Source organism: Gekko japonicus, unplaced genomic scaffold (genome assembly GCF_001447785.1).
Source record: "Gekko japonicus isolate JY-2015 unplaced genomic scaffold, Gekko_japonicus_V1.1 scaffold945, whole genome shotgun sequence".
NCBI lineage: Eukaryota > Metazoa > Chordata > Lepidosauria > Squamata > Gekkonidae > Gekko > Gekko japonicus.
The window spans coordinates 302096-324200 of NW_015165265.1; the positions used below are offsets into that span (position 1 = coordinate 302096).

At 50.2% G+C, this 22105-nt stretch overlaps 1 protein-coding gene across 1 annotated transcript in view; it reads right to left on the reverse strand.

Moving 5' to 3' along the window:
• Window positions 1–22105, reverse strand: part of OLFM2 (olfactomedin 2) — a 319482-nt gene that overhangs the window by 34024 nt on the left and 263353 nt on the right. Inside the window, exon 4 of the mRNA XM_015410209.1 lies at window positions 9677–9896. Coding sequence (XP_015265695.1) covers window positions 9677–9896 — 220 coding nt within the window. The remainder of the gene's footprint in view (window positions 1–9676; window positions 9897–22105) is intronic.

Sequence of the window (22105 nt, forward strand, 5' to 3'; positions counted from 1 at the left end):
GGAGATCTCCCGCTTTTACAACTGATCTCCACCTGACAGAGATCAGCTCCCCTGGAGAAAATGGCTGCTCCGGAGGGTGGACTCTGTGGCATTGGACCATGCCGAGGCCCCTCCCCTCCCTAAACCCCACCCTCTCCTGGATCCACCCCCAGAGTCTCCAGGTACTTTCCAACCCAGACCTGGCAACCCTACAGAATCTCCAGCCGTTTCCCAACCTGAATCCGGCAACCCTACCCCATGCCATTCTAGGGTTGCCAAATCTGGGCTGAAAAATACCTGGAGGCTTTGGGGGTGGGTCCCGGAGAGGGTGGGGTTTGGGGAGGGGAGGGGCCTCGGCATGGGACACTCCCACAGAGTCCACCTTTTGGAGTAGCCATTTTCTCCGGGGGAGCTCATCTCTGTCACCAGGAGATTGGTTGTAAAAGCGAGTGATCTCCAGGCCCCACCTGGAGGCTGGCAACCCTACGCATTCCCTGCCATTGGGTAGGTGGGGGGGATGACCTGGCAGTCCTATTTACTAGCCATGGGCCAAAACCAACCTCGAAGTTTCATTTTCACTTTAGTTTTTGTTAGAAAGTGCTTCTGCTTTTCAGAGGGCTTTCAGCTTGTCCTTGAAACGTTATTTTTTTAAATCCAAGTCCTGGACACTGCAAGGAAGTATGTAAAACATCTTCCAGGGGCTCATTTCTTTCTTCCAAACTCTCAGGGACCTAAGCAGCAGGCTTGCCAGGTCCCCCCTCCCCGGCCACCAGCAGGGGATGGGGGGTTAGGGTTGCCGGCTCCAGGTGGGGAAACTCCTGGAGACTGAGGGATGCAGTTTGGGAAGGACAGGGACCTCAGTGAGATACAGTGCCATAGAGTCCACCCTCCAAAGCCTGCATTGTCTCCAGGGGAACTAACCTCTATAATCTGGAGGTCAGATATAATTCCAGGGGATCCCCAGGTCCCACCTGGAGGCTGGCATCCCTACGTGGTAAGCAGTCTCTGAGCTCTTGGCTCACAGGTCACAGCTAGGGTTGACAGCTCTGGGTTGGGAAATAGCTCGAGATTCCGGGGGTGGAGCCTGAGGAGGGTGGGGTTTAGGGAGGGGAGAGACCTCCGCAGGGTACAATGCCGTAGCGTCCACCCTTCAGGAGAACTGATCTCAGTCGCTTGGAGATGAGTTGTAACCGGAGCGGAGCTCCTGCAGTAAAGAGCCCAGGGGGCGGGCACATGCAACAAACCCCACCCCCGGCTCCCAGCAGCCCTCAGTCAGAGCAAGAAACAGCCAGGTAAGTTACAGAGCCCCCCCCCCGGCCGCCCGGTCCAAAACAGTCCAGTGGCACCTTTAAGACCAAGTTTTATTCAGGTACAAGCTCTCCCTCCTCTGCGAGGACAGATCTGCACGTCCCCGTCCCCCCATAGCTAGCAATCCAAAACTGTCCAGTGGAGCCTGAGCGGTGGGCGTTGCCTTCTGACACACTTCCGGTGATGTCAGGGGGTGTGGCATATGCAAATAAGTTATGGAAATAAGTTATGCTAATGAGCTCCTGCACCTCTTTTTCTAAGAAATGACCCCTGGTTGTAATAGTGGGATATCTCCAGACGCCACCTGGGGATTGGCAACCCTAGACAGCTCAGGGAATGGCCAGGGGGGGATCTCGCGACCCTATTAAAGCACCGTTTGTATTTGTACAGATTCAGTCATACAGCTGCTGATTTTTAAAAACACACACAGGTTTGTTTTTAACTGGAGAATCTGCTCTCGGAAGAAGGAGGCAGGGTGCTTTGTGACGTCACAGTGTCCAGCCAATCAGCAGCATTCTGCACAGCCTGTTCTACTTCAAACTGCCAGAGACTTCCCCCCTCATTATAGGGATCCTCGAGAGAGGACTGTGGGTTTCACAACAACCCCGGTGAGTGCGCTTTCCTTCAGGAGGGTTGCCAGCCTCCAGGTGGTGGCTGGAGATCTCCTGAGACTTCAACCAGGTGGCCTTGACTTCCAGGAAGCTTTTGATATAGTTCCTCATCAAAGGTCCCTAAGTCCTCTTGTAGATCAAAAACTGGCTAATTAATAGGAAACAGAGAGAGAGTATAAATGGGCAATTTTTTCAATGGAGGGTGGTAAGCAGTGGAGTACCGCAGGGATCAGTACTGGGTCTGAAGCCTTTTAACTTGTTCATTAATGATTTGGAGTTGGGAGTAAGCAGTGAAGTGGCTAAATTTGCAGATGACACGAAGTTGTTCAGGGTGGTGAAAACCAGGGAGAATTGTGAGGCACTCCAAAGGGATCTGTCGAGGATGGGCAAATGGGGTTCAGTGTGGCCAAGTGCAAAGTGATGCACATTGGGGCCAAAAATCCTAACTATAAATACATGTTGATGGGGGTCTAACTGGCGGAGACTGAGCAAGAGAAAGATCTTGGAGCCGTAGTAGATAGCTCACTGAAAATGTCGAGACAGTGTGCGACTGCAATAAAAAAGGCCAACACTATGCTGGGGATTATTAGGAAGGAAACTGAAAACAAATCAGCCAGTATCATAATGCTTCTGTATAAATCGATGGTGTGACCTCATTTGGAGTACTGTGTACAGTTCTGGTCACCACACCTCAAAAAGGATATTATAGCTTTGGAAAAAGTGCAGAAAAGGGCAACTAGAATTATAAAAGGGTTGGAACACTTTCCCTATAAAGAAATGTTAAAATGCTTGGGCTCTTTAGCTTGGAGAAACGGTGACTGAGGGGTGACATGGTCGAGGTTTACAAGATTATGCATGGGATAGAGCAGGTAGAGAAAGAGGTACTTTTCTCCCTTTCTCACAATACAAGAACTTGTAGGCATTCAATGAAATTGCTGAGCGGTTGGGTTAGAACAGATAAAAGGAAGTACTTCTTCACCCAAAGAGTGATTAACACATGGAATTCACTGCCACAGAAGGTGGTGGTGGCTACAAACATGGACGGCTTCAAGAGGGAATTGGATAAACGTATGGAGCAGAGATCCATCTGTGGCTGTTAGCCACAAGGTATAGGTAGGAATTCTTGGTCTGGGGCAAGTGATGCTCTGTCATCTTGGTGCTTGGGGGGCAAGAGTGGGAGGGCTTCTGGTGTCCTGGCCCCACTGCTGGACCTCCTGATGGCACCTGGTATTTTTGGCCACTGTGTGACAGAGTGTTGGACTGGATGGGCCATTGGCCTGATCCAACATTGGCTTCTCTTATGTTCTTAAGATTAGTTCACCTGGAGGAAAATGGCCTCGTGGGAGGGTGGACTCTATGGCACCATACCCCATTGAAGTCCCTCCCTTCCTCAAACCTCCCCCTGCTCAGGTTCCACCCCCCAAATTTCCAGGTATTTCCCAACCCAGAGCTGGCAACCCTGGTTGGTGGGGGCCACTGGGTATGGGTAACATGTTGTTGAAGAAACTCCAGCGCTTATGAAGGATGATTCCATCTTGGATCTTTGGCTTTGTTGCAGGGGGCAAGGTCTTGAACACTGGTCCATTTAGCTCACATTGTCTGTCACGCAAGGGTGTAGACTTTCCAATTTCCCGGGGGGGGCTGGCGCTGGGGCTGGGCCAGAGGCATTGCTGTGCTAGGAGCAAGGGTGGCTCCCGGGGGAGGCTGAGCACTTTCCTGAAAATTTCGGCGGGGGCTGAAGCCCTGCCGCCCCCACGAAGACTACGCCTATGCTTTGGTAAACGTTCTTGTGCATCTCAGGCAGAAAAAGGTACTTCATAATATCCGTTCCTGGAGATGTCAGCCATTGAATCTTGGGCCTTCAGTGGATAAAGTCCCAACCCTATATTTCCCACCTAGTGCATTTGTACCCTGCCCTTCCTTCAGAAAGTTTAGGGTGGTTTACATGGGTCTCTCTTCCCCACTTTCCCTCTCTCAACCACCTAGAGTGGCCAGTTTGCCCGCTTTGGTGGGCATCCTCTTACCCTCTACTTTGGTCCCCTGATGCTACTCGATAGAGTAGTAGCAGAGAAATGGGGGGGGGGGACTGACTCATAATGTCACTGCCAGCTGAATCACCAGAAGTGACATCGCTGTGTTGCGGGTTGCTCTAGGAATCCTCAGAAACTCTATACTGTTTACCATAGAGTTTCAGGGAAATCCTAGACTGTCCCACAAGGCAGGGATCTCAATCCCAGTTAGGCAACTGGAATTGACATCAGAGTGTTACGGGACACCATACTGGTAGGTCTCTGTCCCTCCAGCTCTCCGTTGGCAACATGCAACAACCCTGTGAGGCAGGCAATGTGGAAAGTGTGTGACTGGCCCAAGCTTTGTGGCAGAGTGGGGATTTGAACAAGGATCTCCTAAGTCCTATCTGGACACTCTAACCTCTCCAGTACACTGGCTCTTCTCTTTCCCTTCAGGTCACTGGTTATGGGACCAAAGAGGGCAGTACTAAGTGAAGCGAGGAAGTCAATATACTGGAAACCTAAAGAGACATTTCAAAAAAGCTCTGCTGACCACTGACAATCCCTAAGAGGAGAGAGGAAAGGCTGAAGCCTCTTTCACAGTACAGAATGGCGCAGGGAAGAGGGCTGATCCATGCTGCGTCCCCCTCCATTTAACGTGATTAGATACATTTACAGTTCTCTATTGTCGGGGCACCCTTTTATTGCTCGGCCTCTGGTCCACACTGTAATTTTGCTAGATTGCGGGCTGAAATTCTATGGAATTTAGGCTCAGGAGCAATCGCCGGAGCTTGTGTTGCTATTTTCAGCCCAGAGGTGTCCCCCCCCCCCCACTCTTCCTTTCTGATGTTTTTATTTATTTATTTGCCTAAAGTCTTCTAAGCTTACATCAGGGCAGGTTTTTACTTAATCCTGTAAAGTGCCGGGCAAGCTGACAGCTGTAACCCCGACACTGATCATCATCCCACGAGGGTTTTACAGCCTCCATTGCAGGGAGGAGGAGGGACTGCCACCCACTCAACGGCAGCTGGGAGTTGCCGAGCCCTCCGCGGGGTTAATCTACAAACCAGATAATCAGTTTGCAAAGACAGGAGACAGTATCCCGTCAGCTGTTGTGATGAATTGCTGTTGCAAAGGAGGGCCACTTCTACCACCTCAGAAAACCCACTGATAATCACAAGAATTGTGATTTAGGCAGGGCCTTCCTTCCTTCCTTCCTTCCTTCCTTCCTTCCTTCCTTCCTTCCTTCCTTCCTTCCTTCCTTCCCCTTTCTTTCTTTCTTTCTTTCTTTCTTTCTTTCTTTCTTTCTTTCTTTCTTTCTTTCTTTCTTTCTTTCTTTCTTTCTCTCTCTCTCTCTCTCTCTCTCTCTCTCTCTCTCTCTCTCTCTCTCTCTCTCTCTCTCTCTTAAGAGGCGTTGGAACTCTCAAGAGGGAAATGAAGTTTTCTGTATACTGAAAACTCATGAACGTTTAAACATTTAAAAAAAGAATTTTGTCGAAGAGGTTCTGGAACTCTGTTCCGGTATGTTCCCTCAGAAACCCCTCCCCCCAGATTTAGGATTCTGAGCTCCAATTTTGGATTTTGCAATCCCAAACCCAGAAAAAAGTATCACTAAGAGCATCTACTTAGCTTGCTCCATTTATATTCCCCTGGGAATGGCTTATTTATTATTAACTTCATTTGTACCCCGCCTTTCTCCCCAATGGGGACCCATTTTATTCTCACAACAACCCTGTGAGGTAGGTTAGGCTGAGAGTGTGTGACTGGCCCAAGGTCACCCAGTGAGCATCCATGGCACAAACTGGGATTTGAACCCAGGCCTTCCAGATACTGGTCCGCCACTCTTAACCACTACACCACACTGGCTCTCAACACAGCAAAGCTATGGCCAAGGGGAACACCTTTAAGCTTTCTAATTTTAGATGCTATTCTTCAGTTGTCAGTTTTATGCTCTCTGCCCTTTCTCTTTCCTGCTCTTTTAGCTTTGTCGGAAATGTGGATATTTTTGCCCATATTTTAATACATGGCGGTCTGCCCATATTACATAAATGCATAACTAACCTCCTGCTCATAGGCAACAATTCTGATTCCTCTTCCAGGTTTCATGTGTGTGGAAGAAAAGGCCAAAGCAATATAGTGCAAGCTGTGTAGATGGGGTTACCAGTCTCCAGGTGGGGCCTGGAGATCTCCTGTAACCACAACGGATCCCCTGGAGAAAATGGCTGCTTTGGAGGGTGGACAGTATAGCATTTTAGTTACCCTGATGAGGTTCCTCCCTTCCTAGGGTTGCCGGGTCCCTCGTACCTGCTGGCGGGAGATGGAGGGGAACTTACTGGGAGCAGGGAGGATCACTAAAAATAAACGCAATGTGCCTTCTGGGTCACGTAGGGACATCACATTGATTTTCGGTGCTCTTCCCTGTTTTTTGGGGGGAAAGGAGTGCCTGAAGCTGGGGGACCCCAGCCCACACCCCGGGGGGGGGGGGTCTGGCACCCCTAGCTCCTCCCCAAGCTCCACCCCCAAATCTCCAGGAATTTCCCGATCTGGATTTGGCCACTCCATGCATAGGCAACGGAACTTACCACCAGTTTGGTGTAGTGGTTAAGTGCGCAGACTCTAATCTGGGAGAACTGGGTTTGATTCCCCACTTCTCCACTCGCAGCTGCTGGATGACCTTGGGCAAGCCATAGTTCTGTTAGAGCTGTTCTCGAAAACAAACAGTTTCTGTCAAGAGCTCTCTCAGCCCCCACGTACCTCACGGGGTCTCTGTTGTGGGGAGGGGAAGGGAAAGGAGTTTGTAAGCCGCTCTGAGACTCCTTTGGGTAGTGAAGGGCGGGGTATAAATCCAATCTCTTCTTCTTAATTCCCTGCCTTTTTCAGTTAAGGAAAAATAAAAACCCTGCTGGTCAGTACTTGATCAATGCTTGAAAAATATGCATACATAAGGTGGGAGATTACACTTTATTGAGTGAGTAAACTGTTCCAACCAATTCACTTATCTGAAAAGCAATCCCCCCCCCCCAGAGAACAGCTGGTGCTCAAAACACAGTTGTTGTTGTTTTCCACCTCTTGCCATTTTTGTAGCCACTGGCTGCCTTTTTGTGTGTGGCTCCCATTAAGGGGAGAAAATAACGATCCTCTGGGCCTGGCAAAGTGTTAAATGAGCACTGGAAGCACTCTACAGACAGCCAAGAGCCCGCGGAGGGGAAGGAACCTTCTCCCTGATGCAGAAGCCAACGTAAAGAGACAGGGAGGGGAGGTGGGGGGAAGCTGATGATGGAAGCTGTGGCAAAATACAGGGGGGGGAGCAGTCATGGGATCAGCCACACAGGATCACCTCTTTGAGAGTCTAACGTTTCAAAATGCAGTCCATGCTACCACCTCATCAACCCCTCATTCTGGATAGAGGTCCAATTACGTCTTCGTTGCTTGCAATTTTGTTTCCAGGCACAGTTCTTGATCTCTAGAGCCGTAAATGGTCTGGGGCTTAAAAATCTTAAGGAGCACCTCCTGGACTATGTACCTGCCCAAACAACCTCAGTCAACATGAAAGGCCCAGTGTTGTGGTCATCCATCTCCTCCTGAAGTGTGGCAGATGGTAACGATAGACAGGCTTTCTCAGGTCTGGAGAATACGATTGAACTGCAGACCGGAAAGTCGGTAGTTCAGCAGTTCGAGACCCGAGTGCCGCATGTCAGAGTGAGCTCCTGTCTCTGGCCCCAGCGCCTGCCAACCTAGCAGTTCGAAAGCAAGAAACTGCAAGTAGATAAATAGGTACTGCTTCGGTGGGAAGGTAACAGCTTTCCGTGCGCCTTGGCATTTAGTCATGCCAGCCACATGACCACGGAAACGTCTTTGGACAGCGCTGGCTCTTTGGCTTGGAAACGGAGATGAGCACCGCACCCTTAGAGTTGGATTCGACTGGCTTTTGAGCAAGGGAAACCTGTACCTTTACTTATATGTCAGGAAAGGGCCACGGGGCAGAAGGTCCATCAGTGGCTATTATCCACAAGGTATAGATAGGGGCTCTGGGGCAAGTGATGCTCTGTCTTCTTGGTGCTTGGGGGGGGGGGTCAACAGTGGGAGGGCTTCTAATGTCCTGGCCCCACTGCTGGACCTCCTGATGGCACTGGTATTTCTGGCCACTGTGTGATACAGAGTGTTGGACTGGATGGGCCTTTGGCCTGATCCAACATTGGCGTCTCTTATGTTCTTATGAGCATCTGCTAGTCATTCAGAAGGTCCCAGGTTCAGTCCCCAGCATCTCCAGTTAAGGAATCGGTTGCAGATAATGTGAAAGACCTCAGCCAGAGACACCGGAGAGATGCTGCCAGTCTGAGTAGGCAATACTGACCATGATGGACCAGGCAGGAGGTGATGTGAAAGACCTCAGCCTGAGACACTGGTGAGCTGCTGCCAGTTTTAGCAGGCGACATCGACTTGATGGACGAAGGGTCTGATTCAGTATAAGCAGGCCTTTTTTTGTAGAAAAAGCCCAGCAGCAACTCATTAGCATAATATGCCACACCCAACAGCAGAAACTCATTAGCATATTATGCTACACCCCTGACATAGCAGCTCATTAGCATATTAGGCCACACCCCCATGTTACCAGAAGTGTGGTCATCCAGCCACACCCACTTTTTGCTTCTTATTCTGTTTACCTTGTTTGTTGTCAAAACCCAGGGCTTTTTTTGTAGCAGGAACCCTTTGCATGTTAGGCCACACACCCCTAATGTAGCCAACCCTAACAAGTTTCTGCTGTTGGGTGTGGCCTATTATGCTAATGAGTTCCTGCTGGGCGTGGCCAGCTCAGGAGCCAGCCGGAACTCTGTTCCTGTGCGTTCCTGCCCAAAAATAGCCCTGAGTATAAGGCAGCTTGATGTGCTAATGCAACTGCATGATGGTTGTTGCCTGTGATTATTTCTAAAACCCATGTTCTCTTACTGTTATAAGATTTCATGAGGGCTGCTCCATAGCTGATGTAGCACGAGCGCTAACCTACAAGCCCATCGTTCAAATCTTTCCTGAGATACAAATTTAGAAGATCCTGGTTCACGGCTTATCTGAGCTATGAATCAGGGTGACCCTGGTTCAAGTCCTGCCTGAGCTACAAATCAGGAAAATCCCTATTTGTAGGGTTGCCAACTCTGGATCATGAAATACCTGGAGATTTTGGTGATGGAGCTTGGGGAAGGAGGGGTTTGGGGAGGGGCAGGACCTTAGTGGGGTATAACGCCATAGAGTCCACCCTCCAAAGCAGCCATTTCCTCCAGGGGAGCTGATCTCTGTAGTCTGGAGATAAAGTCTAATTTCAGGAGATCTCCAGGCCCCACCTGGAGGTTGAAAACCAAGTCTGTGAAGATTTTTTTTGGCACAAAACATTACGGTTGTTTGTTTTCTTTCTACCTACCTGGAGGCTGGCAACCTTACATGTCTAAATCTTGCCTTGGACAAAAAATTTGCCGGGTGGCCTTATGCAAGCCTATTCTTTAGTTACGTATTTGCTGGCCACTTTTCCAAATCATACGTTCTTAGTCTCAGCCCCACCGCCGCATAATGGAGACAACAACATCGACCGACCTTGTACGGTTGGTGTAGAAACTGCAACATTAGAATGTCCGTGAAACACTTGGAGCACTTTAAAGCACTATACAAATGCTATCCTTATTTTGGACAGAAGGGCGGCGCTTCAGTATTTCCAATCGGCTGTAAAGCTTTGCCCTCTGAGCCAGACGGAAAGAGGCCCGGAGCAGTGGCGTTTCCTACCTAGCTTCTGCATGCAAGCGTGTAAGCGGGCCTCCAGGACCAGCACCCGCTGCTGGAGCTCCTCGTAGTCGTAGGCGCCCATCTCCTCCTGGATCTGCAGCAGGCTGCCCGAGAGATTCCTCACTTCCTCCTTCAGCTGCACGATGCTACGCGTGTCCGCCTTGTACTGGTCCAGCACACGGATCAGGGGCATCAGCTCGGTCATTTTCTCCTTTAGCTCCTGCCAGAAAGGAAAAGGCATTAATCAATTAATTATCGGATGCCGTTGTGTGTAGAATAGCCAGGAGATCCTAAGATTGTCTGGCAGCCGCAAGTTCTAGCTCTTTAGCCTTACGCACCACTAGGTGACAAGATCGACTTGGTTTTTTAAAGGCAAGAGACATTTCAGAGGTGGCTTGCCCTTGCCTGCCTCTGCATCGCAGCCCTGGTATTACTTGGAGGTTGCCCTTGATTTGATGTGATTTATTAGATTTCTACACCCTGCCGGCCTAGGCCCTGCCCCTCCTGGCCCATCAAAATACTAGCCAAGGCCAACCCTGGTTAGCTATCCTGGGCTATCCAGGTTGGGCAAGGAAAAGGAGGCACCTCATGAATGAAAAACCTCTCACTCTCCCCCCAAATTTATTCTTCAGTGCTCTGCTATCAACATATTATTGATTTATTTTAAAATATTAGCTTTCTTCCTTCCTTACAGAACTCAAGGCAGCTTACAATTAGGGCTGCCAGCTCCGGGTTGGGAAGATTTTGGGGGTGGAGCCTGAGGAGGGTGGGGCTTGGGGAGAGGAGGGACCTCAGTGGGGTATGATGCCATCGAGTCCCCCTCCAGAGCAGCCATTTTCTCCAGGTGAACCCCTTTTCTGTCGCCTGGAGATCAGATTTTTGTCACCCAGGAGATCTCCAGGCCCCACCTGGAGGATGGCAACCCTGATTACAATATTATTAATATACATAAAACAGCTTACGTAAAAAACATTAAAAACATAAGAATAAGAGAAGCCAATGTTGGATCAGGCCAGTGGCCAGGGGTCATTTCCTGCCGGAGCACACAGGAGCGGAGCTCCGGCAGTAAGGAGCCCAGAGGGCAGGCATATGCAACAAGCCCCGCCCCCTGCTCCTAGCAGCCCTGAGTTAGGCCACGAGGAGCAAGAAGCAGCCAGGTAAGTTGCAGAGCACCCCCCCATCCCGCCTTCAGGTACAAGCTCTCCCTCCTCTGCGAGGGCAGATCTGCGCGTGTCCCCCCCCCCCAATAGCTAGCAATCCAAAACAGTCCAGTGGAACCTGAGTGGTGGGTGTTGCCTTCTGACACACTTCCGGTGATGTCAGGGGGTGTCACATATGCAAATGAGTTATGCTAATGAGCTCCTGCACCTCTTTTTCTACGAAATGACCCCTGCCAGTAGCCCATCCAGTCCAACCTTCTGTTACACAGTGGCCAAAAATACCTGGTGCCATCAGAAGGATCCAGCACAATTTAAAACCACAGCTTAAAAACACAGCTTAAAACCACAGTTTAGGACTGCTCTAATCAAACCCAGTCCTGAATAAAACCATCTTTAATCAAACACAGTCCTAAATAAAACATTCAGTCAGATGCCATCCTAAATAAAACATTTCACAGATGCCTGGGCAGAGGGCCGCGTGAGAGTGGCAAACGCAGACATTTGACATGCACGGGAATCCAAGCGCAACATTCATGTGCCACATATCAGTCGAGAGACCGGCATATGCCATGTTGACATGATCATTTTTCTAGTGAGGTACACCAAAGCGAGGGATCGTTCTTTTCTCCGCTGCATTCGTATCCTGCCTTTCCTCCAGAAAGCGCCGGGCAGCCTCCATGTTTTTTCCTCTCCTGCACTTTTTATCCTCAGAACAATCCTGTGGAGTAGGTTTAAGCTGGGAGGCAATGACTGGCCATGGTCACCCAGTACGTTTTCTACCAAGCATAGATTTGGACTCACGTCTTCCCAGCCCAAATTCAGCACACGAACCAGTTGAGAATGGGTTGAGTGCAATGTCTAGGGTTGCCAAGTGGCACTTACCCTTCCGGCAGGGGACTCCCGTTCTTATCCCGGTGCGTGCGCGTGCAAAGCGCGCCCCAGTGTGCACGTCACAGGGAAGTGACGTCATGATGCCGGGCACACTGGGGGCAGGACCACGACCATACAAGGGAAAACCATAGAGTTTTCCCTTGTATGGCCATGGCCCCGCCCCCAGCATGCCCGGCGTCATAACGTCACTTCCCTGTGACATGCACACTGGGGCGGGGTTCCCCCTGGGGCCCGATTCCCCGGCGTCGGGGAACGGGCCTCTGCGGCGGGGGGATTTCCGCCCCCCAGGGGGACTTGGCAGCCCTAGCAATGTCCCCTCTAAGCTGTGGAGTCTTGTGAGCAAAAATTCTACTTTGTGAGCTACTGGCGTTAAAGTGGTGAGCGAGCGATTGGGCTACTGCATAGATTTAGTTTGCTCTGGAGCCATCCCCTTCCTGAGCTAAGACAAAAATGTGTGAGCCAGGGGCTATAAAACTGTGAGCTAGCTCACACTAACTCAGCTTAGAAGGAACACTGGTTGAGTGTAGCAGTTCATACACTGGACTGGGAATACACGGTTCAAATCCCCGCTCGGCCACAAAGCTCACCGACGGCGCATCCAGGCGACCCATCTTTAACCGATGGCCCACAATGTCCTTTGTGTCTGCTTTGGCTGAGATAGCAGCATGCCCGTGACACAGAGTCGTTTTTCCAAGTTCAAATACACCATTGCTACGTTGTCTCTCCCTTGAGCACTGAGCCCCTCATCAAGTATGTCTCTCACACAATTCTCCGCCGGAAGTTCAAACATCAAGTCTATCCACTTCACAGACACAGGAGAGAGACGGAAAACACATTGTGATGAAAGAGTGGAAGCCTTTTGGCCACGCCGCTTCCCCAGTTTAACTGCAAAATCTCCTTTGAAAGGTCCAGGGGGAAATTTTTTATAACTGCAGTGAAATGCAACTGGGTTTTGTCTGTCTTGAACTTGCATCAAACACTGGTAGGTTGTGATGCAGTGGCTGACTCAAGCCCTGACCTGGATGGCCAAGCTAGCCAGATCTCATCAGATCTTGGAAGCTTAAGCATTTATTTTATTTTATTTATTTATTCTTTGGATTTGTATCCCGCCCTCCCGAAAGGCTCAGGGTGGCTAACGAGGGCAAAATGCCAAATTGTAACAATAAAAGGAGTATAAAATACAATAATACAAGTATTACAGTTAATTAAAATGAGTAAAAATAAGTTTTCGGTGCTCCGATACTCACTCCGAATCATAAAACCAAGATGGTATTCTGAAGATGTTTTAGCTAACTGACAGCCCTGGTCAGAACATGGATGGGAGACCAGTAAGGAATTAGTGCAGGGGGTTATAGAGAGAAGGGTGACCAGAAAAAAGCCCACATGAAAAAAGCCAATGTGAAAAAAACCCAGAGAAAAAACCCAAAAGTCATAAATAAATCCAAAGCCCAACAAGCAAGATGGCAGCATAGCGATGTCGGTAGCTATGTGAGGTTAAGATCTTCCCTTCTTGTTGGAAATTTGCTGTAAGTTGTTTATATTTTATTGTAATTTATTGTTTTTAAATTATATGTATTGTTTTAACTCGGCACGTTGTGCCCCTGTTAGCTGCCCTGAGCCTTCGGGGTAGGGCGGGATATAAATGTAAATATACATAAATAAATAAATAAATATATAAATGCTCACAGGAAAAAAGCCCATGTGGAAAATGGCTTCTTTCTGTGTGGGCTTTTTGGTGTATGGGCTTTTTTTCCATGTGGGCTTTTGTCCTGTGAGCATTTATAACTGAGGGTTTTTTTCCTGTGGGCTTTTTTCATAGAGCTGAAGAGAAGAGATTGGATTGATATCCCACCTTTCACTCGGAGTCTCAGAGCGCCTTACAAATGTCTTTCCCTTCCCCTCCACACAACAGACACTTTGTGAGGTACGTGGGGCTGAGAGAGCTCTTTCCAGAACTTGAGAGAACAGCTCTGACAGAACTATGGCTTGCCCAAGATCATCCAGCAGCTGCAAGTGCAGGAGTGGGGAATTGTTAGATCGCACTAACAAAGGACTCTTAGAGTGATTCAGCAAGTGATTCAGCTTTATTGGAAGTAACGAACAAGCACTCAACTCAGTAAGAAACCAGAACAAGAAACAGTGGGAGCTTATGCTCCTTTTAAACATAACCGGGCTAATGTAGCCACGCCTATTTACAATTAACAACCAATGAGATTGCTTAGTTAAGGACCAATGGGAGTCTTTCCCTCCTAGGGAATGGTATCGTTCTGATTGGTCGCTGTTACGAAGCGACCAATAGGAAGTTCGCTCAGAGGAGCCCTGGCCTGGCTCGAAGCTTAACATGGGAGTCCTATGAGGTGATTCATGTAATCATTTCAATACATTACAATTCCTCCCCCCTAAGTTAAGCCATCATCCCAATTGTTTTATTATTTACAAACATGCAATCAACCTTTGTACATCAGTTATTCCAACAGTATTTACACTCATAGTCCTTCAGATAAGTCGGCATTTGCCGCGAACGCTGGGACCTGCGGAGCGGTGCAGGCACCACGGGCAGACAAGGTTGTGGGTCAGAGTGGGGTTCACTACAGCCTGGATCAGGCACAGACTCGACTGGGATTTCAGCCCCGCACACAGGGTTCTGCCCTGACTCGGGGACAGTACCGGGCCTTTCGGTACTCACCGCCTGCTCTGGGGGTGTCCACTCGACATCAGGGGATTCAGCCGTCGGAGAGTCAGCGCTGTCCCTAGCCCAACGTCTCCTTAACTGATCTATGTGGCGCCGCCATATTCGACCGTCAGCTAACTGCACCACATACATTCGAGTACCCACAGAGTCGGATATAACCCCAGGAAGCCACAAGTGCCCGTTTGCATAATTCCGTGCAAAAACCTTGTCCCCTTTTTCAAACATGCGCACCTTCGGTTGCGCCGTGGTACGCTCGGATTGCTCTTCAGTGAGGTCTGGGTGCATTCGGTTCAAACGGGTCGTGAGTCTCCGCCCCATTAACAATTCGGCCGGACTACGGCCTGTAGCACTACAGGGGGTGGTGTGCTGCAGCAAAAGAAAGGAGCCCAGCCTCTGGCTCCAGTCCCCTTCGTCCATTTTACCCAGGGCCTCTTTGGCCGTCCTGACCATCCGTTCGGCTTGGCCATTAGATGCCGGATGGAAAGGGGCCGAAGTCATTTGGCGTATGCCATTACTCGTGAGGAAGAGCCTAAATTCCTCAGACACAAATTGAGGCCCGTTGTCACTGACGATGACGTCAGGCAACCCGTGGGTGGCAAAAAGTCGGCGGAGCGCATGGATCACAGCAAGTGATGTGGTCGATTTCATATGCACGACCTCCAGCCATTTGGACATAGCGTCCACCACAATTAGGAACATTTGCCCTTGGAGAGGGCCAGCAAAATCTATATGCAATCTGGCCCAGGGTTTACCAGATGACTCCCAGCCTTGGGGTGTAGCTTGTGGGGGATCGGGTCTGACTTGCTGGCATTTGGGACACCCTCGTACCCATTCTTCGATCTCTTTGTCCAGCCCCGGCCACCAGACATACCCTCTGGCCAACGCTTTGGTGTGTACCATACCGGGGTGACCCTCGTGCAGCGACTCTAACACTCTCGTCCTGAGTTTGTCAGGAACCACCACCCTGTTCCCCCATAATACACAGCCCTTAGAAATGGATAGTTCATTTTGACGGCTTTTGTAAGGGCCGAACTCCGGTTCAACGCTTCCAACCGGCCACCCCCTCCAAACCCAGTTTAATACTCGGGACAGCACGCTATCCTTGGCCGTGTGTGCTGCAATGTCCCTGGATGATACCGGGGGTCGAGGAAGCTCCTCAATTGCCAAGACCTCACAGGCGGGGGCAGGGTCTGCGCCAATGTCCGGCACCGGGCACCGGCTGAGGGCATCCGCATGCCCAATCGCTTTCCCAGGCCGGTGCTCTAAGTCAAAATCATAAGCCTGCAAAAATATCGCCCATCTAAGCATGCGTGGGGACATGATGTTTGGCAATTGCTTATCGGGCGCAAAAATCCCCAGTAGCGGCTTGTGGTCAGTGACCAGCAAAAATCGTCTGCCAAAAATAAAATCATGGAACTTTTTGACAGCCGCTACCAACGCCAGACCCTCCTTGTCTATCTGGGCATAGTTCCGCTCTGCCGCAGATAGTGATCTAGAATAAAAAGCGATAGGCGCTTCGCTCCCATCAGGCATCAGATGGCTTAAAACTGCGCCTACTCCAAACGGTGAAGCGTCAGCAGCTAACACCAGGAGCTTGTGTTCATCATAATGCGTGAGTACGGCATTAGATGTCAGCAGCTCCTTGACTCCCACAAAAGCCTTTTCCTCGGCCTGCCCCCACTTCCATTTTGCCTCCTTGTGCAAAAGCGCGTGCAAAGGGGCCGCCACTGATGCCTTATGCGGTAAAAACGCATGATAAAAATTCAGGAGTCCTAAAAAGGATTGGAGCTCCTTCTTACTCACCGGCCTGGGGGCGTTTTGGATTGCAGATACCTTCTCATCCGTGGGGTGGACTCCCTCTGCGTCAATGCGAAACCCCAGGAAGTCCACACTTTCCACCCCGAGCGTGCATTTTGAGCGCTTAACTCTGAGGCCGGCATTTTGAAAACGCCTGAGGACCTCTTTAACCCGGTCCAGTAGTTCCTGTTCAGACCCGCCCGCAATCAGCACGTCGTCAAAATAGGGCACTGTGCCAGGTACCCCCCTTAGTAGACGTTCCATGAGGCCCTGAAAAATCCCAGGTGCTACGTTGACCCCGAATTGCAGCCTGTTCACTTTAAAAGCCCCTTGGTGGGTTACAATTGTTTGGGCCTCGGCAGCCTCCGGGGTGACAGGCAACTGCTGGTATGCCTGGGCCAGGTCAAATTTGGCGAAAATCTTGCCACCCCCCAGGGAAGCCAAAATGTGGCTTATTACCGGGACCGGGTACGAATGTTGCTGCAGCGCCTTGTTAATCGTACATTTGTAATCGGCGCATAGTCGTATGGACCCATCTGATTTGACAGGGGTTACGATCGGGGTCTCCCATTTGCTGTATGGTACTGGCTCTAAAACCCCTTGCTCAACTAGTTTGTCAATCTCTTTTTCCACCTTATGTTTGAGAGACACAGGTACTTTCCGATACTTCAACCTAATAGGTTTGACTGACGGATCTAAGTCAAACGCAACCGGGGGGCCCTTGTACCTTCCCAACCCTTCGGCAAATACATCAGGGAACAGGTCGTACAGCATGCCCCATTTATTTTCAGACATCCTGTTAATCCCAGAAATACCGATGCCCAATGGCTCAAACCAATCTAACCCTAGCAGGTTAACCCGGTCTCCCTCTGCAATCAGGAATGACAGTTTAACACATTTCCCCTTATACTCAACAGTAACAGAGTCCCGTCCGGCCAAGGGAATTCGGTTGCCCTGGAAGTCGGACACTCTGGTTCCCGCAGGCTGGAGCCGCCGCCGGCTTCGGTTCGGGAACAACTGGCGCCAGGACGCGGCAGAAATCACCGTCACGGACGATCCTGAGTCCACCTCCATTGTACAGGGTCGGCCGTCGAGGAGTGGAGTCACGGTGATCTTGCCCTGGCTGCTGGTGCGATTTACGGCCGATGCGCTCGACAAGGTCGCCGTCAACTGGCAGCTTGCTTCCGATGCTGAGGAACGGGTCTTGCCTTGGGTGCTGACTGGAGTGCCCCTCTGCGCTGACCGGTTGTTAGTTGAGGGATCCTTCTTCGCTGATCTGCAGACTCTGGCCAGATGACCACGCCGCCCACACGCTCTGCAGTCGACATCACGAGCCCAACAGGAGCCGCGCTGGTGCTTCCCGCCACAACCGGAGCAAGGCTTGACGTTGGTAGTCTTCGCTGGGGTCCGCTTGCCTCGAACCGCGTTGACGTCATCATCCGCGTCTTCGCCCTCGCTGTCTCGTTGAGCGTGTATACTGGGCTCTGCCACCCGCTGGCGGACCTCCTTCGTGGACTTCTCCGCTGCTTCCGCGGCCACGGCCTCTTCGTAGGCCACTGCCCAGGTCAGGGTGGTGCGGGCGAACAGCCTCTGTTGCAGCCTTTCATCTTTGAGACCGCAGACGAGACGGTCTCTGAGGGCTTCCTCCACGTTGTGGAAATTACATGGCCGTGCGGCTTTGCGAAGGGCCGCCACGAAATCTGCGATGGTCTCGCCTCCGGCCTGGTTCCGCTTGTAAAAAGCGTGCCGGCAGGCGATCTCCGACGGTTGTGGAGAATAGTGAGCCTTAAGCTTCTCCGTGATGTCAGCGTAGGTGACAGTCTTTATATCAGTTGGGGCCACCAACGACCTGGCTATGTCGAAGGTCCCCTTCCCGCAGGAACTCAGGAGGCATGCTCGTTTCTTCGCCTCATCGGTGATGTCGTGGGTCTCCAGATGGAACTCGAACCTGGACAGGTAGGAGTCCCAGTCTTCTGAGGAGGGTTCGAAGCACTCGAACTTCTGGCTTCCAGCCATCGGGGGAGACTTGGGCACCGGAGCTGGTGGCGCCTCCGCCGGATCGGCTGCTGTGCTCTGCCCGCTTTCTTCCGAGTCCGAAGTGTGGATGTCCGCAGGGCTGCCTACCTGCTCTAACATCCCATCCTCGTCGCCAATTGTTAGATCGCGCTAACAAAGGACTCGTACAGTGATTCAGCAAGTGATTCAGCTTTATTGGAAGTAACGAGCAAGCACTAACTCAGTAAGAAACCAGAACAGAAAACAGTGGGAGCTTATGCTCCTTTTAAACATAACCGGGCTAATGTAGCCACGCCTATTTACAAATAACAACCAATGAGATTGCTAGAATAAAGACCAATGGGAGTCTTTCCCTCCTAGGGAATGGTATCGTTCTGATTGGTCGCTGTTACGAAGCGACCAATAGGAAGTTCGCTCAGAGGAGCCCTGGTCTGGCTCGAAGCTTAACACGGGAGTCCTATGAGGTGATTCATGTAATCATTTCAATACATTACAATATTTAATTAATCTTATTGTTTTATATGCATTATTGTAACATGCCCTGGGCGTTGCTGTGCAGGGGAGGGCGGGCTAGAAATAATATAAATAAATAAATAAGGTAATATAGGCAGAATGGCCGTTTATGGATTCCACATGGAATGAGGAGCAAATGTGTTAAGCCCTAGATGCCAGCTGAGAGACCTGAATCTCTGCTCTGAGCTGGAGGGTGTTATAGAATACTGAGAGATTCCGGTGGCTTATTGTTCTGAAATCCAGAGAGGGTAGCCTACCTCTCTGGGCTGTTGTTAATGTATTGTAAAAGTATAGGATTCCCTCCCACTCCTGGACAGGCTTGGGGGGCAGAGTCCTATACAGACTGCCAGCGAGGGGGAGCTCACCACCTCCCAAGGCAGCCGATTCCACTGTTGAATGACTCTGACTGTAAAAACGTTTTCCCTAATATCCAGCCAGTACCTTCCCGCCCTTAATTTAAACCCATTCTTGCGAGTCCTCTCCTCTGCTGCCAACAGGAACAGCTCCCTGCCCTCCTCTAAGTGACAGCCTAGATGACCCTAGAGGTCCTAGTTGGACTAGATGACCCTGGAGGTCCCTTCCAACTCTATGATTCTATGCTTCTATGAAGTCCAGGGTCGCTACACAGAGGCAGGCAATGGCAAACCACCTCTGTCAGTCTCTGGCCTTGAAAACTCTAGAGCATCGCCATAGATCAGCTGTGAGCGTGACTTCATGGTACTTTCCGTCACCACTTAACTCCTGCCAGCGAGCCACCTGTGTATCTACAGGATGTACACAAAACCATAGAGGAATGCTGCAAGTGGAAAGGAACACACTACTTTCATCAGCTCATGGGGAAGGTAACAGAAGATCAAAGAGCTACCACTGCTGAACAGTACGTAACAGTGAAGATGCCACGGCTGGTTGGCAGAGCATCTACTTTGTATGCAGGAGATCCCCAGTTCAATCCCCAACAGCACCTGTTTTGTTTTCTTTTTAAACGATCAGGTAGCAGGTTATGTGAATGAATTCTACATGAGCTCTTAGAGAGTTGCTATCCGTCTGAGTACACAACACTGCCCTTGATACACCAAGGGTATAAGTATAAGGCAGCTACATGTGTGTATGTACAGGGCTATTTTGGGGCAGGAACACACAGGAACGCAGTTCCGGCTGGCTCCCAAGATGGCCACGCCCAGCAGGAACTCATTAGCATAATAGGCCACACCCAACAGCAGAAACTCATTAGGACTGGCTACATTAGGGGTGTGTGGCCTAACATGCAAAGGAGTTCCTGCTACAAAAAAAGGCCCTGGGTTTTGACAACAAACAAGGTAAACAGAATAACAAGCAAAAGGTGGGTGTGGCTGGGTAACCACACTTCTGGTAACATGGGGGTGTGGCCTAATGTGCTAATGAGCTGTGCTGTCAGGGGTGTGGCCCAATATGCTAATGAGATCCTGCTGTTGGGTGTGGCCTATTATGCTAATGAGTTCCTGCTGGGCTTTTTCTACAAAAAGAGCCCTGTAATATGTGAATGATGCTAAATGGGGAGTATCCTTAAGTCAAGAGCCCCCCATGTGGCACCTGTGGGCATCGTGGTGCCAGCCAACACCTTTTCCGGTGCCCTTCAAGTGTTTATATAAAAGTGGGTGAGGGCAGGTGAGGCTCCTCCCTGGCAGGGCTTCTGATTGGCCACTGGAGATCTGATTGTGCAAATTAAGAGAGCCTTTTGACAGCTACCACCAGAGTGTCGGTTCTGTTATCTCTCCTCTTCTCAGTCTATTTTTTAAAAATTACTCCTATTGTCCATGGCACATGTGCTTCCTTTGTGTGTGGCTCCGCCTCCCACGGTGGTACTTTTGTGGTTGTCTCCATCTCCCATGGTGGCCATTTCGTGGTTGCACCCATCACCTTGTGTCAGAATCCCAAAGGTGTCAAAAAGCTTGGGGGCCCCTGCCTTAAGTGATATCATAGGTGAGGGCCAGTTTGGTATAGTGGTTAAGAGCGGCAGACTCTAATCTGGGAGAACCGAGTTTGATTCCCCACTCCTCCATGTGCAGCTGCTGGTGTGACCTTGGGCCAGTCGCTGTTCTCTCAGAGCTGTTCTCTCCGGAGCACTTCTCGAAAGAGCTCTCTCAGCCCCACCTACCTGAGGGTGTCTGTTGTGGAGAGAGGAAGGGAAAGGAGATTGAAAGCCGCCCTGAGACTACAAGTGAAGTGTGGGGTATAAATCCAATCTCCTCCTCCTCTTCTTCTTCTTCTTCCAAAGTGAGGACCAACTGGGCACTGCTGGGCACTCAACTGCACAGTGCTTTGCTAGAATCCTTGTTGCCTTTGTTAGCACCTCCTGATTTGATCCAGGAAGGGCACCGGGTCCCTCTTCCTATTCAAGGGGTGGTAGCTGGTAGTCTTCCACTAAGCGACCTTACGTGTTGTCCCTGCTCACAGCAGAAGAGCTGAGTGCCACGTCTGCTACAAGAGGAACTGCAGCCCTAAAGTCAGCTGGTTTCCCACCAGAGAGACACTGTCCTGTTCTCTTTCACCTTCCCCTAATGAAGATCAAGGGGTTTGTACACTGTTTACCCCAGGGCTGTTAATGATGACAGAGCTCCTGGAACATCGTTAGGGACTCATCAGCCATGCAAAAGGCGAGCTTTGCCTCCTGGATCCAAAGTTAATAATAATTATGATGCTTAGCAACTCTGCTTCCTCCAAGCACTTTCGGCGCGCCACCTAATTGCTTGCTGGGCGGAAGAGTAACGCTCCTCATTTGTTCGCGTTGACAAGCGAGGGAAGGTAAGATCTGCAGGATCAAAGAGGGATGTTGGGGGCCAAAGTACGTTGTGACACCAGTGTTGGAGGAATGGGATTCCAGGAGTGTTATTTGGTCCTCAAAAGTAGGCTTAGAGCAGAGAAGGGATGTGAATCAGCACCAATGTTCCCTCTAAGCTGTGGAGTTCTGTGAGCAAAAATTCTACTTTGTGAGCTACTGGCATTAAAGTGGTGAGCGAGCGATTTGGCTGCTGCATAAATCAGTTTGCTTTGGAGCCATCCTTCCAGAGCTAAGACAAAAATCTATGAGCCGGAGGCTAAAAATCTGTGAGCTAGCTCACACCAACTCAGTTTAGAGGGAACTATGATATTCAGCACTAAGGTGGAGGGAACTGAATTCCCGCTGTTTCCTGGATTGAAAATGTCCTTCTCCTGAGCTGTTTTTCCAGTGGAGGAAAAAGTGAGAGGCTTATCGACGCGGAATGTCTGGAGCCTGTTGCCGCAGAGATTAAATCAGCAGAGCTATGAGAAAGAGTCAGAGTCCATGTGTAAGTTTGAAAAAGAAAATTGGTTTACTTGAACTAACAGAGAAAAGGAAAACGG